This window comes from Symphalangus syndactylus, chromosome 11, assembly GCF_028878055.3.
Source record: "Symphalangus syndactylus isolate Jambi chromosome 11, NHGRI_mSymSyn1-v2.1_pri, whole genome shotgun sequence".
Taxonomy (NCBI): Eukaryota; Metazoa; Chordata; class Mammalia; order Primates; family Hylobatidae; genus Symphalangus; species Symphalangus syndactylus.
Genome location: NC_072433.2, coordinates 67,968,737 through 67,986,239, shown reverse-complemented (window position 1 = coordinate 67,986,239; position 17,503 = coordinate 67,968,737). Strand labels below are relative to the sequence as shown.

Sequence of the window (17,503 nt, the reverse complement as noted above, 5' to 3'; positions counted from 1 at the left end):
GGAACAAAAAGAAGAGAAACCAAGCCTTGGGATGTCCCACCTAAGCCAGATAATTCAACACTAGGTCCTTGCCTTAAGAAAATAAAGAAGTTTATCTTTGTCACAATCCAATTAATTTTAAGATATATTCAATTACTGGAAGAAAATATATCAAGTTAATACTCACCTTTACTAATAGTTTCATAGCAGACTACACATACTCTTGCTTCCTTTTCTAGATATTGCAGTTTACACTTCCTATTACAACAGACACCACAAAATACCTATAAAGAATAAAATATCAAATTTGTTTTTGTTTCAAGAATACTTACACCTACTAGAGGCAGTGTGGGGAGGTCCTAAACCTAATTATCCAAAATTCTTTTTCCTTATTGTATAAATCATTTCCTAATCACCATAATCATAGGTGGAATTCTTAAATGATTCTTTTTTTTGGAACTTAAATGAGGTTTCTGCAATTTGATACCGTATTTCTGATAAGGACAATTCCTTTAAATCAATTCTGTTCATTGGAAAGAGAACAAAAACTATCTTTAATGAATAAGTTCATAATATTAAAAAGTTCTCTGTAGTTCTTCATTTAAAACTTTTTAAAGTAAAATGTTATTTTGTTAAAAAAAAGGACTGATCTGAAACCAACATATTACTGAAAAATCTGAATAAAAATGTAATAGGATTTCTATGGGCAACCCATAGAATTTATAGACAATCTTTTTATCTTGACTGTTATCAGTCAGAACTCAAGGTCAGCTTCAGTATTCTGAATGCTGTGGAAGCCAATTTGCTCTGGAGTGCTTCCCTGGGCATTGATCACAACACTAGCTGTAAACTGGTCTTGAAATTAAATGTTCAAGGACAAAGGGGAATCTGACCAAATCTGGAATATTTAATGTGTCAATACTAGAGAGATAAGAACAAATATTCTTGTCACAAAATTAGTAATTAAATAATTGTTTCTCATTTCCCAGCATGTAATTAATGCCCCTGACAATGTAACATTTATTCAACCATCAAGCAATCTGCAAAATGACACTGCTTTATATATTTCCCTGACTGGCAGATGAAAAACACTGATTTTAAACTAACTCAATCTTGTAATTATCTGTTAATCAGCCTTTTCTATCACATCGTATTTGTTTAAAATGTCTCAAAAGAACAAAAGACTTAAAGATTTTTATAACTTACTTTCCCACATGCTCGGCAATGGTGTCGCCGTTTTGTAAAAGTAAATTTGACTTGGCAGTTCATACAGTTTGGAGCTTCTGAATCAGGAACCCAAGTAGGCTGTTTCTGGCCCAAAACCAAGCCTTCTTTGCAAGTGTTTTCAGGTACAGAATCTTCATTTGCAGTTACAAAACTAGATCCACCTTCAGAATTACTTTCTATATCAATGTAATTAGAGTTGAAGCTAACCTGTGGATCAGCTGTAGAATCTATAGCACAAGTGATTGGAACAACGGTATCTGCTGTGCTGGGTTCACTTTCTATTGTATCTGGAACATCTGGCTTATTCAGGTCCTTTGAACTCCTTGTTCTTGATGGAAGGCTAAATAATTGCTTAGGTCTGGCCCCTCCAACAGACTGACTATTAATATCAGAGACTGACAATTGATTTGTAATCTCAGACTTACTGGTAGGTAACCCTTGTTGAATTGGAATAGTGCTTTTTTCTCCTAAAGAAAGGCCATTTTCTATTGTATTTTGTTTATCAACTGTTTCACAAATTATATTAATACCATGACTTTCCCCAATAGCTCCTGCTTCTGCATTGAAATATATATTATTGATGTTTCCATCATCTAAGCCTTTCATATCTATCTGATTCATTTGCGATTTAGAGTCATTTACATTTTCTTCAAAAGACTTTATGCTGGTGGTCTGAAGATACTGTTCTGTCAGAAAGGCATCAAGTTCAGCATCACTAATTAGTGGGCCACTTTTTGCGCCTTCATCAATATTAAAGTAATCTAAGTCTTGTCCATCCATATCATTGCTTGAAAAAGTATTAATAAAACCTTCACAACAATCAGAAGACTCTGGGACATTAGTGCCAGAAAGCCCCTCTTGAGATTCTACAACTGTAGAACTGGTGTCACCACCATCCAAAGACTCAGCTCTGATTACTGTCTGGTCAGGATCTATCTTTCTGTCTTCCATCCCTTCAATTAATGACTGAAGGAGTATGCTTTTACATTTTTCCTGTTTCAAAAGATCATTCTCGCTGAATGGTTCCCCACCTAGAACAACATTGTTCTGTATTTCTTCATGTATAGTCACTGCATCTTGTATGTTATCTTTATGTTCATGCTGAGGTAAAAAATCACCCCGTGCTTTACTTTCAATTAATGATCCACACATAGACCCAGATGTGGGAAGACAGGACAATGAGGACTGTACATCTTCACTTGAAACATGTAAAGCTGAAGAGGAATCTTGGATTACATCATTATCCTTAAGGTCTAAATTTCTTGAGTCTTCTTGTACAGATTGTTTTATAACAGTCTTATCTTCCTGAAAGGAAAAGTCAGGTAATTTGAAATTTTCATCTCTTGAATTTAAATCACTTAAGCATAAATCTTCATTTTTCGGAAGGCTGCAGGTCAAAGCACTTGTCTTGCCCTCTTCTTTTAAACATTCTGCAGCAGTTATGACTGCCACATCTACTTCCTCTTTTACTAAGCCATCATCTTTTAGCAATTTACATGGCTGGCTCTTGTGTTGTAGCTTGTCTTTGGCATCAAACATTTTGGAACTTTGTTGAGTCAAAGCAGATGACATGTTAAAATCAACAATCGATTCTAACTGATCAAAGATCTTTTTATCTTTAAAATTTTCTGTTCCACTGTAATTATAGGAATCTGAAAGTGTTGCATCTACTTTTATACCCAATTCTTTGATTCCTCCAATTTCTCTATTTTGTAATTCAGAACTGATATCATTCTGTTGTTCTCTGACAGTATCACTATCATGATGTGTTGAAGAAACACAGGGAGTATCTGACACTGAAGATAAATCTAATCCAATCAAGGAATCTGCATTAGACTTAAAATCATCTGGCAATAATTTTTTAATATCTTCTTCACTATTAGTTGCATGAACTAAGTTACCCATGTCATTTATCAGATCACAGATAGGTTTACTACGTCGTCCCATATATAAAGGCTGGATTTCATCTGAAGTACCACCATCCACAGAAGAAAGAAGATCAAGTCCTGTTACATTTTTTTCATTTTGTATAGAAGTAAGTCCCTTGAGTGTTTTTTCATTCAGGGAACTCTCACTTGTTCCACAGCTTGTTTCTGATGAGGCACAACTATTAACACATTCTTGGTCTTTTGGGAGCAATGAAATTCGCTGTGAGGAAGCCAACTCTGAAGAAACTGAGCAGTGGTTAGAATCATATGCATTTTGTACATCTTGGAGATAATCTTGTTCATCTGAAATAGAGAAACAGAGTTATTCGGGAGACTCAAATCAAATAAAAATTATTAAACATATTATGTTTCCCAAGACTTCTAAACTAAATACACTTTTTTTGAAGAACATAGATTATCCTTTTGAAAAACAGAAATAACCTCCAAAACTATTTTTTTATTTCCTTTAGAGCATTTATTTTTATCTGAAATTATCTTGTTTGTGATTACTGGCTGTTTCAATTAACTAGAAAGTAAGTGTCACAAGTGCAGGGACCTTGTCTCTTTTTTTTCTGACTTACACCCCCATTGCTTAAAATAATTCCTGAAACTTAAGCGTTCAAGAAATGACTGAGTGCATAAATGAATGTCCTTAGATCTTGATCTCATGCATAGTTGCTCTGATAATTTGATCTCCTTGATCTTTCCTTTGTTTGGGAGGACTCCTCAAGTTGGCTTTCTACTTGTTCATTTTTCTATCACCTGGATCCTACCCTCACTCCCCTGTGGTGCTCTAATTGAGGTTGCCAATTGTAGTAGCATCACACGCTATGGCCATGGTGATGGGCATGTGATTGTTTCAAGATGGGCCACTTAGAGGCATTCTCCTGATACTCAAAATTTGAAGAAAGGAAGGAGACTTCTCAGGTGGCAGTGTGAATCTGGAGCTGTTGGTGGCCACAGCCACATCCAGATAAAAGAAGCCAATAGTTCTGCATGGCTAGGGAGGCCTCAGGAAACTTACAATCATGGCAGAAGGCAAAGGAGAAACACCTTCTTCACAAGGCAGCAGGAGAGAGAACCCAAAGCTATTTTTATTTGACTTTAAAATACTTTCTGGGTTTTACTTTTGAATGTAGATATCATAAAGTGATAAAAATTCCACTCAAAAAAATAACTTAGTTGTGGCCAGGAATGGTGGCTTACAACTGTAATCCCAGCACTTTGGGAAGCCATGGTGGGAGGATAACTTGAGACCAGGAGTTCACGACCAGCCTGAGCAACACAGTGAGACTCCATCGGTAAAAAATATATATATTTTTAAATTAGCCGGGCATGGTGGCGCACACTTGTAGTCCCAGCTACTCAGAAGGCTGAGGTGAGGGGATTGCCTGAGTGCAGGAATTCAAGGCTGCAGTGAGCTATGACTGCACCACTGCACTCCGACTAGGGTGAAAGAGCAAGACCCTGTCACTTAGAAAAAAAAGAAACTTAGATGCACTATAAAAACCAGTCTAAGGAAGAGCTAAAAAATAATCTAACATCTTTGTTCTGACTTCCAGTTTCCTAGTCTTCATTTTAAAGAAAATAACACCCAGGTGTGGTAGCTCACGCCCATCATCCCAGCACTTTGGGAGGCTGAGGCAGGCGGATAACCTGAGGCCAGGAATTTAAGACTAGCCTGGCCAACATGGTGAAACCTCATCTGTACCAAAAATACAAAAATTAGGCCGGGCCTGGTGGCTCAGGCCTGTAATCCCAGCACTTTGGGAGGCCGAGATGGGTGGATCACAAGGCCAGGAGTTCGAGACCAGCCTAGCCAATATGGTGAAACCCGTTTCTACCAAAAATACAAAAATTAGCTGGGCATGGTGGTGGGCACCTGTAGTCCCAGCTACTCGGGAGGCTGAGGCAGGAGAATCGCTTGAACCTGGGAGGCAGAAGTTGCAGTGAGCCGAGATCGTGCCACTGTACTCCAGCCTGGACAAGAGAGTGAGACTCCATCTCAGAAACAAACAAACAAACAAAAAATTAGCCAGGCATAGTGGCGGGCGCCTGTAATCCCAGCTCCTCGGGAGGCTGAGGCAGAAGAATTGCTTGAACCCGGGAAGCGGAAGTTGCAGTGAGCTGACATGGCGCCACTGCAGTCCAGCCTGGGCAACAATAGTGAAACTCCATCTCAAAAAAGAAATAATAATAAAATAAAATACCATCTCTTGTTGTAATGAAATACCAATTCATGCAGAACCCTCAAGTTGCTTTTAGCTTGCTCACATGTTGGTCTTTCTGGGGCCAAGTACATGACTCATGCCTATAATCCGAACATTTTGGTAGGCTGAGGCAGGAGGATCACTTGAACCCCGGAATTCGAGACCAGCCTGGGCAACATAGGAAGATCCTGTCTCTACAAATAACTGAAAAATTAGCCAGCATAGTGGCATGCACCTATGGTCCCACTTGGAGGCTGAAGTGGGAGAAATGCTTGAGCCTAGGAGGTTGAGGCTACAGTGAGCTCTGATTGTGCCACTGCACTTCAGCCTGGGAGACAGAATGAGACTTTGTCTCAAAAATAAAAAAAAAGAAAAGAAAAGAAATGTCTGTCTTATAGCTAATTTGTATCTAGAAAAAAACCTTCTAGGTTCCTTACTTCTGTTTCTGACTATGGGTCCCATTCAGTCTAAGAATCAACTAACATCTTATTATGAAATAAATGAACTTTTTGCAGAAGATAACAATGTGACCAAAATTGAAAGAAAATTTTGCTAATATTACTGTATACCTGAGATGACTTAATTACAGATATTTTTAAATTCCATTAGTGGCAAAAATGGAAAATCAACAAACCTGGGTTCTGTTCAAAATCATCAAGGAGTTTGTCCAAGTCACTGACAGCTGCTTTAAAATAACTGTCCATCCTACCTGTAGACTTATTCAGAATTTAATTCTTGTATGCCTAAAAAATAGAGTATAATAATATTTCATTTAATTATATAACATAAATTTTATGCCATGTATTCCATGCCAGGAAACACAGTAAAGAAATTGACACAGAAATAAAATTTAAGAGTGCTGCTTTAAGGAATATACAATTTAGTTGGGGAAATTGCCCCTGTGTATGTAAAAATGACACGAACACCAACTCTAACAACATAATATTTGCATATACAAACTACTGTAAATTTTTAAACACTTACCTAAATAACTCATGGGTCAAAGAAGAATTCATAATGGAAAGTTAAAACTACTTATAAATACAACATATCAAACTACAAACACATAAAAATAATGCATATAAAAACGCTGGGATTCAGGAAAAGTGGTACTTCAAGAGATACTTAGAGCCTTAAATGCTTTTTTTTTTTTTCTGGAAGACAATTTTACTCTAACAAATGAAACTATTATTCAGCAGGGTTTACATGTCATCTCTTTCCATAAACTTCTCTGGAATGTTTTTATATACTTTCTTATATTAGACCTTAAGTTCTAGGGTACATGTGCACAACGTGCAGGTTTGTTACATATGTATACATGCCCCATGTTGGTGTGCTGCACCCATTAAGTCATCATTTACATTAAGTATATCTCCTAATGCTATCCCTCCCACATCTCCCCACCCCACGACAGGCCCCGGTGTGTGATGTTCCCCTTCCTGTGTCCAGGTGTTCTCATTGTTCAATTCCCACCTATGAGTGACAACATGCAGTGTTTGGTTTTTTGTCCTTGCAATAGTTGGCTGAGAATGATGGTTTCCAGCTTCATCCATGTCCCTACAAAGGACATGAACTCATCCTTTTTTATGGCTGCATAGTATCCCATGGTCTATATGTGCCACATTTTCTTAATCCAGTCTATCATTGATGGACATTTGGGTTGGTTCCAAGTCTTTGCTATTGTGAGTAGTGCCGCAATAAACATACGTGTGCATGTGTCTTTATAGCAGCATGATTTATATTCCTTTGGGTATATATCCAGTAATGGGATGGCTGGGTCAAATGGTATTTCTAGTTCTAGATCCCTGAGGAATCGCCACACTGTCTACCACAATGGTTGAACTAGTTTACAGTCCCACCAACAGTGTAAAAGTGTTCCTATTTCTCCACATCCTCTCCAGGACATGTTGTTTCCTGACTTTTTAAATGATCGCCATTCTAACTGGTGTGAGATGGTATCTCATTGTGGTTTTGATTTCCATTTCTCTGATGGACAGTGATGATGAGCACTTTTTCATGTGTTTTTTGGCTGCATAAATGTCTTCTTTTGAGAAGTGTCTGTTCATATCCTTTGCCCACTTGTTGATGGGGTTGTTGGTTTGTTTTTTTCTTGTAAATTTGTTTGAGTTTTTTTGTAGATTCTGGATATCAGCCCTTTGTCAGATGAGTAGATTGCAAAAATTTTCTCCCATTCTGTAGGTTGCCTGTTCACTGTAATGGTAGTTTTTTTTGCTGCGCAGATGCTCTTTAGTTTAATTAGATCCCATTTGTCAATTTTGGATTTTGTTGCCATTGCTTTTGGTGCTTCAGACATGAAGTCCTTGCCCATGCCTATGTCCTGAATGGTACTGCCTAGGTTTTCTTCTAGGGTTTTTATGGTTTTAGGTCTAACATTTAAGTCTTTAATCCTCTTGAATTAATTTTTGTATAAAGTATAAGGAAGGGATCCAGTTTTAGCTTTCTACGTATGGCTAGCCAGTTTTCCCAGCACCATTTGTTAAATAGGGAGTCCTTTCCCCATTTCTTGTTTTTGTCAGGTTTGTCAAAGATCAGATGGTTGTAGATGTGTGGTATTATTTCTGAGGGCTCTGTTCTGTTCCATTGGTGTATATCTCTGTTTTGGTACCAGTACCATGCTGTTTTGGTTACTGTAGCCTTGTAGTATAGTTTGAAGTCAGGTAGCATGACGCCTCCAGCTTTGTTCTTTTGGCTTAGGATTGACTTGGCGATGCGGGCTCTTTTTTGGTTCCATATGAACTTTAAAGTAGTTTTTGCCAATTCTGTGAAGAAAGTCATTGGTAGCTTGATGGGGATGGCAATGAATCTATAAATTACCTTAGGCAGTATGGCCATTTTCACAATATTGATTCTCCCTATCCATGAGCATGGAATGTTATTCCATTTGTTTGTATCCTCTTTTATTTCATTGAGCAGTGGTTTGTGGTTTTCCTTGAAGAGGTCCTTCACATCCCTTGTAAGTTGGATTCCTAGGTATTTTATTATTTGAAGCAATTGTGAATGGGAGTTCACTCACGATTTGGCTGTCTGTTATTGGCATGTAAGAATGCTTGTGATTTTTGCACATTCATTTTGTATCCTGAGACTTTGCTGAAGTTGCTTATCAGCTTAAGGAGATTTGGGGCTTGGACGATGAGGTTTTCTAAATATACAATCATGTCATCTGCAAACAGGGACAATTTGACTTCCTCTTTTCCTGATTGAATACCCTTTATTTCTTTCTCTTGCCTGACTGCCCTGGCCAGAACTTCCAACACTATTTGAATAGGAGTGGTGAGAGAGGGCATCCCTGTCCTGCGCCAGTTTTCAAAGGGAATGCTTCCAGTTTTTGCCCATTCATTATGATATTGGCTGTGGGTTTGTCATAAATAGCTCTTATTATTTTGAGATATGCCTCATCAATACCTAATTTATTGAGAGGTTTTAGCATGAAGCGCTGTTGAATTTTGTCAAAGGCCTTTTCTGCATCTATTGAGATAATCATGTGGTTTTTGTCTTTGGTTCTGTTTATATGCTGGATTACATTTATTGATTTGCATATGTTGAACCAGCCTTGCATCGCAGGGATGAAGCCCACTTGATCATGGTGGATGAGCTTTTTGATGTGCTGCTGGATTCAGTTTGCCAGTATTTTATTGAGGATTTTTGCAGCGATATTCATCAGGGATATTGGTATAAAATTCTCTTTTTTTGTTGTGTCTCTGACAGGCTTTGGTATCAGGATGATGCTGGCCTCATAAAATGAGTTAGGGAGGATTCCCTCTTTTTCTATTGATTGGAATAGTTTCAGAAGGAATGGTACCAGCTCCTCCTTGTACCTCTGGTAGAATTCAGCTGTGAGTCCGTCTAGTCCTGGACTTTTTTTGGTTGGTAAGCTATTAATTATTGCCTCAATTTCAGAGCCTGTTATTGGTCTATTCAGAGATTCCACTTCTTCCTGGTTTAGTCTTGGGAGGGTGTATGTGTCCAGGAATTTATCCATTTCTTCTAGATTTTCTAGTTTATTTGCGTAGAGGTGTTTATAGTATTCTCTGGTGGCAGTTTGTATTTCTGTGGGATCAGTGGTGACATCCCCTTTATCATTTTTTATTGCGTCTATTTGATTCTTCTCTCTTTTCTTATTAGTCTTGCTAGTGGTCTATCAATTTTGTTGATGTTTTCAAAAAACCAGCTCCTGGATTCATTGCTTTTTTGAAGGCTTTTTTGTGTCTCTTCAGTTCTGCTCTAATCTTAGTTATTTCTTGCCTTCTGCTAGCTTTTGAATGTGTTTGCTCTTGCTTCTCTAGTTCGTTTCATTGTGATGTTAGGGTGTCAATTTTAGATCTTTCCTGCTTTCTCTTGTGGGTATTTAGTGCTATAAATTTCCCTCTACACACTGCTTTGAATGTGTCCCAGAGATTCTGGTATGTTGTGTCTTTGTTCTCACTGGTTTCAAAGAGCATCTTTATTTCTGCCTTCATTTCGTTATGTACCCAGTAGTCATTCAGGAGCAGGTTGTTCAGCTTCCATGTAGTTGAGCAGTTTTGAGTAAGTTTCTTAATCCTGAGTTGTAGTTTGATTGCATTGTGGTCTGAGAGACAGTTTGTTATAATTTCTGTTCTTTCACATTTGCTGAGGAGTGCTTTACTTCCAACTATGTGGTCAATTTTGGAATAAGTGCAATGTGGTTCTGAGAAGAATGTATATTCTGTTGATTTGGGGTGGAGAGTTCTGTAGATGTCTATTAGGTCTGCTTGGTGCAGAGCTGAGTTCAATTCCTGGATATCCTTGTTAACTTTCTGTCTCGTGGATCTGTCTAATGTTGACAGTGGGGTGTTAAAGTCTCCCATTATTATTGTGTGGGAGTCTAAGTCTCTTTGTAGGTCTCTAAGGACTTGCTTTGTGAACCTGGGTGCTCCTGTATTGGGTGCATATATATTTAGGATAGTTAGCTCTTCTTGTTGAATTGATCCCTTTAACCATTATGTAATGGCCTTCTTTGTCTCTTTTGATCTTTGTTGGTTTAAAGTCTGTTTTATCAGAGACTAGGATTGCAACCCCTGCCTTTTTTTGTTTTCCATTCACTTGGTAGATCTTCCTCCATCCCTTGATTTTGAGCCTGTGTGTGTCTCTGCACGTGAGATGGGTCTCCTGAATACAGCACACTGATGGATCTTGACTCTTTATCCAATTTGCCAGTCTGTGTCTTTTAATTGGAGCATTTAGCCCATCTACATTTAAGGTTAATATTGTTATGTGTGAATTTGATCCTGTCATTATGATGTTAGCTGGTTACTTTGCTCATTAGTTGATGCAGTTTCTTCCTAGCCTCGATGGTCTTTACAATTTGGCATGTTTTTTGCAGTGGCTGGTACCGGTTGTTCCTTTCCATGTTTAGTGCTCCCTTCAGGAGCTCTTTTAGGGCAGGCCTGGTGGTGACAAAATCTCTCAGCATTTGCTTGTCTGTAAAGGATTTTATTTCTCCTTCATTATGAAGCTTAGTTTGGCTGGATATGAAATTCTGGGTTGAAAATTCTTTTCTTTAAGAATGTTGAATATCGGCCCCCATTCCTGGCTTGTAGAGTTTCTGCCGAGAGATCAGCTGTTAGTCTGATGGGCTTCCCTTTGTGGGTAACCTGACCTTTCTCTCTGGCTGCCCTTAATATTTTTTCCTTCATTTCAACTTTGGTGAATCTGACAGTTATGTGTCTTGGAGTTGCTCTTCTGGAGGAGTATCTTTGTGGCATTCTCTGTATTTCCTGAATTTGAATGTTGGCCTGCCTTGCTAGGTTGGGGAAGTTCTCCTGGATAATATCCTGAAGAGTGTTTTCCAACTTGGTTCCATTCTGCCAGTCACTTTCAGGTACACCAATTAGATGCAGATTTGGTCTTTTCACATAGTCCCATATTTCTTGGAGGCTTTGCTCATTTCTTTTTATTCTTTTTTCTCTAAACTTCTCTTCTCACTTCATTTCATTCATTTGATCTTCAATCACTGATACCCTTTCTTCCAGTTGATTGAATCAGCTACTGAAGCTTGTGCATTCGTCACGTAGTTCTCGTGCCATGGTTTTCAGCTCCATCAGGTCATTTAAGGACTTCTCTACATTGGTTATTCTAGTTAGCCATTCGTCTAATCTTTTTTCAAGGTTTCTAGCTTCTTTGTGATGGGTTCGAACTTCCTGCTTTAGCTCGGAGACGTTTGGTTGTCTGAAGCCTTCTTCTCTCAACTCATCAAAGTCATTCTCCATCCAGCTTTGTTACATTGCTGGTGAGAAGCTGCGTTCCTTTGGAGGAGGAGAAGCGCTCTGATTTTTAAAATTTTCAGCTTTTCTGCTCTGTTTTCCCCCATCTTTGTGGTTTTATCTACCTTTGGTCTTTGATGATGGTGACGTACAGATGGGTTTTGGTGTGGATGTCCTTTCTGTTTGTTAGTTTTCCTTCTAACAGTCAGGACCCTGAGCTGCAGGTCTGTTGGAGTTTGCTGGAGGTCCACTCCAGACCCTGTTTGCCTGGGTATCAGCAGCGGAGGCTGCAGAACAGTGAATGTTGCTGAACAGCAAATGTTGCTGCCTGATTGTTCCTCTGGAAGTTTCGTCTCAGTAGGGTACCTGGCCGTGTGAGTTGTCAGTCTGCCCCTACTGGGGGGTGCCTCCCAGTTAGGCTACTTAGGGGTCAGGGACCCACTTGAGGAGACAGTCTGTCCGTTCTCACATCTCAAACTCCGTGCTGGGAGAACCACTGCTCTCTTCAAAGCTCAGTTGGAACTGCAGAAATCACCCATCTTCTGTGTTGCTCACACTGGGAGCTGCAGACTGGAGCTGTTCCTATTCGGCCATCTTGGAAACACCTTTTTTTTTTTTTTTTTTTGAGATGGAGTCTCGCTCTGTCACCCAGGCTAGAGTGCAGTGATGCTATCTTGGCTCACTGCAACCTCCATCTCCCAGGTTCAAGCAATTCTCCTGCCTCAGCCTCCCGAGTAGCTGGGACTACAGGCGTGCACCACCAGGCTCAGTTAACTTTAGAAGCTTTTTTAGAAGAGTGAGGGTTTCACCATTTTGGCCAGGCTGTCTCAATGACCTCAAGTCTTCTGTCCATCTCAGCCTCCCAAAGTGCTGGGATTACAGGCATGAGACACTGCACCTGGCCACCTTAGACACTTATACTACAAAAGAAGAAAGACTGAAAACTAATAAACTAAGAGCAAAAATTAAAAAAAAAAAAAAAAAGAAAAGCATACGAGAGAGGCACAAGAAAACTAAAAGTTAGTTTTATGAAAAGATGAAAAAAGTAGACGAACCTCTGGTCTGGAACAGAAACTCCACCAAATAAGCCCAAGAAACCTCACAGGAATCTATCAATAAGTAATGGGATAATATCAAAAGGACAAAAGCCAAGTTGAAGGGCACTGGCTTAAATGGGACAAGTGAGCATCAAATGAATGAAGACTGTGAAGGACTAAACACAAATCAAATAGATTTTTTTAAAAAAAACAAAAGATCAAATAATACTAAAGACAAAAACAAAACATACCACTCACTGGAGGGTTAGCAGGGCACTAACTACTATTGATTCTCAGATCAATTACTCTGAGAATTGATCAATTAAAGGAAAAATATCAAGAATTTATCCTACCCAAGGACATGACAGGCACTTTTCAAAAGAAGACATGTATGTGGCCAGCGAACATAAAAGGGCGCAACATCACTGATCATTAGAGAAATGCAAATTAAAACCACAATGAGATACCATCTCAGGCCAGTCAGAATGGCAATCATTTAAAAAGTCAAGAAACAACAGATGCTGGTGAGGCTGTGGAGAAATAGGAATACTTCTATGCGAAGACAATGTAGCAATTCCTCAAAGACCTAGAATCAGATATACCATGTGTCACAGCAAAATCCAATTACTGGTATACACCCAAAGGAATATAAATCATTCTATTATAAAGATACATGCATGTGTATGTTCACAATAGCAAAGACATGGAATCAACCCAAATGCCCATCAATGATAGACTGGATAAAGAAAATGTGGTACATATAACACCATAGAATACTATGTGGTCATAAAAAGGAACAATATCATGTCCTTTGCAGGTACATGGATGAGGCTAAAAGCCATTATTCTCAGCAAACTAATGCAAGAACAGAAAACCAAACACCTCATGTTCTCACTTAAAATAAGTAGGAGCTGAACAATGAGAACACGTGGACACAGGGAGGGGAACCAGACACACTGGGGCCTGCTAGGGTCGGGGGGAGGGGTGGTGGTGGTGAAGGGAGAGCATCAGGATAAATAATGCATGTGGGGCTTAATATCTAGGTGATGGGTTGATAGGTGCAGCAAACCACTGTGGCACATGTTTACCTGTGTACAAACCTGCACATCCTGCACATGTATCCTGGAACTTTAAATTTAATTTTATATATATATATCTCAATCCGGGGAACACTGTCCTTAATAATATTGAAATTTCCAATTCATGAGCATGGTATATGATGTGATTAAGCCTCTGTTATATTTCAATAAAGCTTTGTCATTAAAAAAGAAAAATGTATCTTGTCCTTTATTTACAAAATATACTTTGTAACAAAATAATTACTGATGAAAAGTTCTTTAGATAAGAATTCCAGTTAATAAGTACAGAAGGATATTAAAATTTTTAATTCATCTCTTCATAATCCCAAATGCAATAAACAGACTAGGCAATGGCTACAAATGGATGTTTAAAAGTCTAGAGGAAAAGGTTTATGCGGAGCTTTATAATGATGGGATCAAGTCAACACACCCAAACCCAACAATCGATTTCACCATCAATAAATGTGGAAGAACAGTATCACCTAAAAAATATTACTGCCTAAAAAAAACTGAATCTGAATCTAATCAAACTAACTGCATGTTTACAGGAAAGTCAAGCATAAGGGACAAGTTAAATGACATAAAAAGAAAGCAATCAACTAAGCTAATCCTGGAAGGTGAAACACTGTACAGCAACATTCCTCAAACTGCCTATGGTAAATATTTTTCTTACACCTCCAATCCATTGCAAACGGTTACTTTTTAAAAACACAATGAAACTATACAAATTTGTGATAATAAATACAAACAAAAGAATATACATTATTAAACACATCTGTTTGGCTACCTAGCGTGGGGACTAGGAAGGGGAAACAGGAGTAAAAGACAATAAACAAATTAGAGGGTTTTACAAGAACTAATTATGACTGTGTGCCATCAGCTAAGGATATCTGAGGTCCAGACAAATAAATAAATAAGAGATACTTTAAAAATGGGCTTGAAAATTAGGCAGAGCTTAAGAGAGAATTGAATGACACTGAAGACCTATCTGAAGAAATTAGCTAAAGTAATGCCCAGAGGGACGAGGAAGAGAAAAATACAAAAACTAGGTTAAAAGGTATTGAAGACAAAATGAGAATGGAGTACTCTAAGGAGAAAAGACAGCATGGAACAACTATATTTGAAAAGATAATGCTGGGAGTTTTTCCAGAATTGATGAAAAAGCCAACTCAACAGATACAAGTAACATATTATACCAGATGATACAAAGAGAAATCCACATTTAGACACACTATTGTAAAACTACTAAACCCCAAAGATAGAACAGCCAGAGAGAAAAGGTCACTTTCAAATGAACAGTAATTATGCTGGCAACAAACTTAAAACTAACAGGTACACTTCAGAAGAATTTTCAAAAACATTGGTATGGCATCTTAATTCAATAAAGCATGTTACCTTTGTTTCAATTTTTAAATTGTGGTTATACCACACACATAGAAGAGTGCACAAAATAGACACCAAACAAAAGGAATTCGGAGGCAAGGCGTGGTGGCTAACACCCGTAATCCCAACGCTTTGGGAGGCCAAGGCAGGCGAACTGCTTGAGGTCAGGAGTTTGAGACCAGCCTGGCCAACACAGTGAAACCCCGTCTCTACTAAAAGTACAAAAATTAGCTGGGCATAGTGGTGCACGCCTGTAATCCCAGTTACTTAGGTAACTGAGGCAGGAGAATCACTTGAACCCAGGAGGCAGAGGTTGCAGTGAACCAAGATCGCACCACTGCACTCCAGCCTGGGCAACAGAGCGAGATCTTGTCTCAAAAAAAAAAAAAAAAGGAATTTGGAGGAAGACACAATGCAGGAGGCAGAATAAAACTTCAAAGAAGCTAATTAATATTCTCAGAGACAAAAAAGCAATGCAACCATGAAACAGGAACAGGAAGCCATAAATAAGAACTATATAGAGAACAAAAACAGATCATGGAACTTGATCGCAGAAATGTTAAAATTCAAGCAAGTCTTGTGAGCTGCAGTGAAAGCACTGTTTAAGGGACAGTGACAGCATTAAAAATGCATATATTGAAAAAGAATTTGGGAGGCCAAGGTGGGTGGATCACCTGAGGTCAGGAGTTCGAGACTATCCTGGCTAACATGGTGAAACCCCGTCTCTACTAAAAAATACAAAAATTAGCTCGGCATGGTGGCAGGCACCTGTAATCTCAGCTACTCGGGAGGCTGAGGCAGGAGAATCACTTGAACCTGGGAGGTGAAGGCTGTAGTGAGCCAAGATCCCGCCACTGCACTCCAGCCTGGGCAACAAGAGTGCAACTTCATTTCAAAAAAAAGGAAAAAGTAAAAGAAAAAAAAAATCCAAAATCATTAAGCATCCACCTTGGGAAACTAGAAAAACAAAAACAATTTTGGCCTAAAACAAGTAGGAAAATTAAAATTAGAGCAGAAATCAGCTGGGTACAGTGGCTCATGCCTGTAATCCCAGCAATTTGGGAGGACGAGGCGGGCGGATCACAAGGTCAGGAGATCGAGACCATTCTGGCTAACATGGTGAAACCCTGTCTCTACTAAAAAATACAAAAAAAATTAGCCAGGCATGGTGGCGGGTGCCTGTAGTCACAGCTACTCAGGAGGCTGAGGCAGGAGAATGGTGTGAACCTGGGAGGTGGAGCTTGCAGTGAGCTGAGATCTTGCCACCGCACTCCAGCCTGGGCGACAGAGCAAGACTCCATCTCAAAACATAAGTAAAAAATAAAAATAAAATTAGAGTAGAAATCAATGAAATTTAAAACAGGAAAACAATAGAGAAATAGAGGACACCAATAAAACAAAAAACTCATTCCTTTAAAAGACTAATAAAAATTAATAAACCAGGCTAATTAAGAGACATAAATGATCAATTTCAGAAATAAAAGAGGAGTCATCACTACTGATGCCATGGATACAAAAAAGATAATAAAGGAATATTATTAATAACTCTGCCCACAAATTTGGTAATTTAGAAGAAATGAACCAATTCCTCAAATGATATAAACTGCCAAAAGTCATACAAGGAGAAACAGATAACCCAAAATCCCTATATCTATTTTAAAAATTAAATAAATAATTAATAATTTTCCATAAAAATAAATCACCAGATCCAGATGGATCCACTGGTGAATTTTGCCAAACATCTGAAGAAAAAATAATACCTATTCTCTATAATCTCTTCCAGAAAAAAGCAGCAGAGGGAACACTTCTAACTTATACTATAAGACCAGCATTATCCTAATATCAAAACCAGATAAAGACACTGCAAGAAAGGAAAACTACAGACCAACATTGCCCATGAACATAGGTATAAAAATGCTCAACAAAATGGTGCCAAATTCAATCCAACAATGTATTAAAAAAATTATACATCATGACCAATATGATTTATCCAGGTATGCAAGACTGGTTCAACATTTCAAAATTAATCAATATAATCTACCATATTAACAAACTAAGGAAGACATATATAATCACATAAATTGATGCTAATAAAAACAATATCCAGGCTGGACGTGGTGGCTCACGCCTGTAATCCCAGCACTTTGCAAGGCTGAGATGGGCAGATCACAAGGTCAGGAGTTTGAGACCAGCCTGGCCAACATGGTGAAACCCCATCTCTACTAAAAATACAAAAATTAGCCTGGCATGGTGGCAGCTACTCAGAAGGCTGAGGCAGGAGAATCACTTGAATCCAGGAGGCGGAGGTTGCAGTGACCCGAGATCACACCACTGAACTCCAGCCTGGGCAACAAAGCGAGACTCTGTCTCAAAAACAAAACAAAACAAAACAAAAACAATATCCATTCATGAGAAAAA

The 17,503-nt window shown here is 38.6% G+C and overlaps 1 protein-coding gene across 4 annotated transcripts in view; it reads right to left on the bottom strand.

Annotated features, from left to right (window-relative positions):
- ZFYVE16 (zinc finger FYVE-type containing 16) overlaps positions 1–17,503 on the bottom strand; it is a 79,012-nt gene that overhangs the window by 39,404 nt on the left and 22,105 nt on the right. For all 4 annotated transcript variants that reach the window (XR_008660969.2, XM_055298175.2, XM_055298171.2 and 1 more), the window contains 3 exons: positions 5,979–6,087; positions 1,186–3,437; positions 167–263 (listed from right to left, as the gene is read on the bottom strand). Coding sequence is in view for 3 of the 4 variants with exons in the window: in XM_055298175.2 (XP_055154150.1) it covers positions 167–263; positions 1,186–3,437; positions 5,979–6,048 (2,419 nt within the window). In the remaining variant the exon portion in view is untranslated. The remainder of the gene's footprint in view (positions 1–166; positions 264–1,185; positions 3,438–5,978; positions 6,088–17,503) is intronic.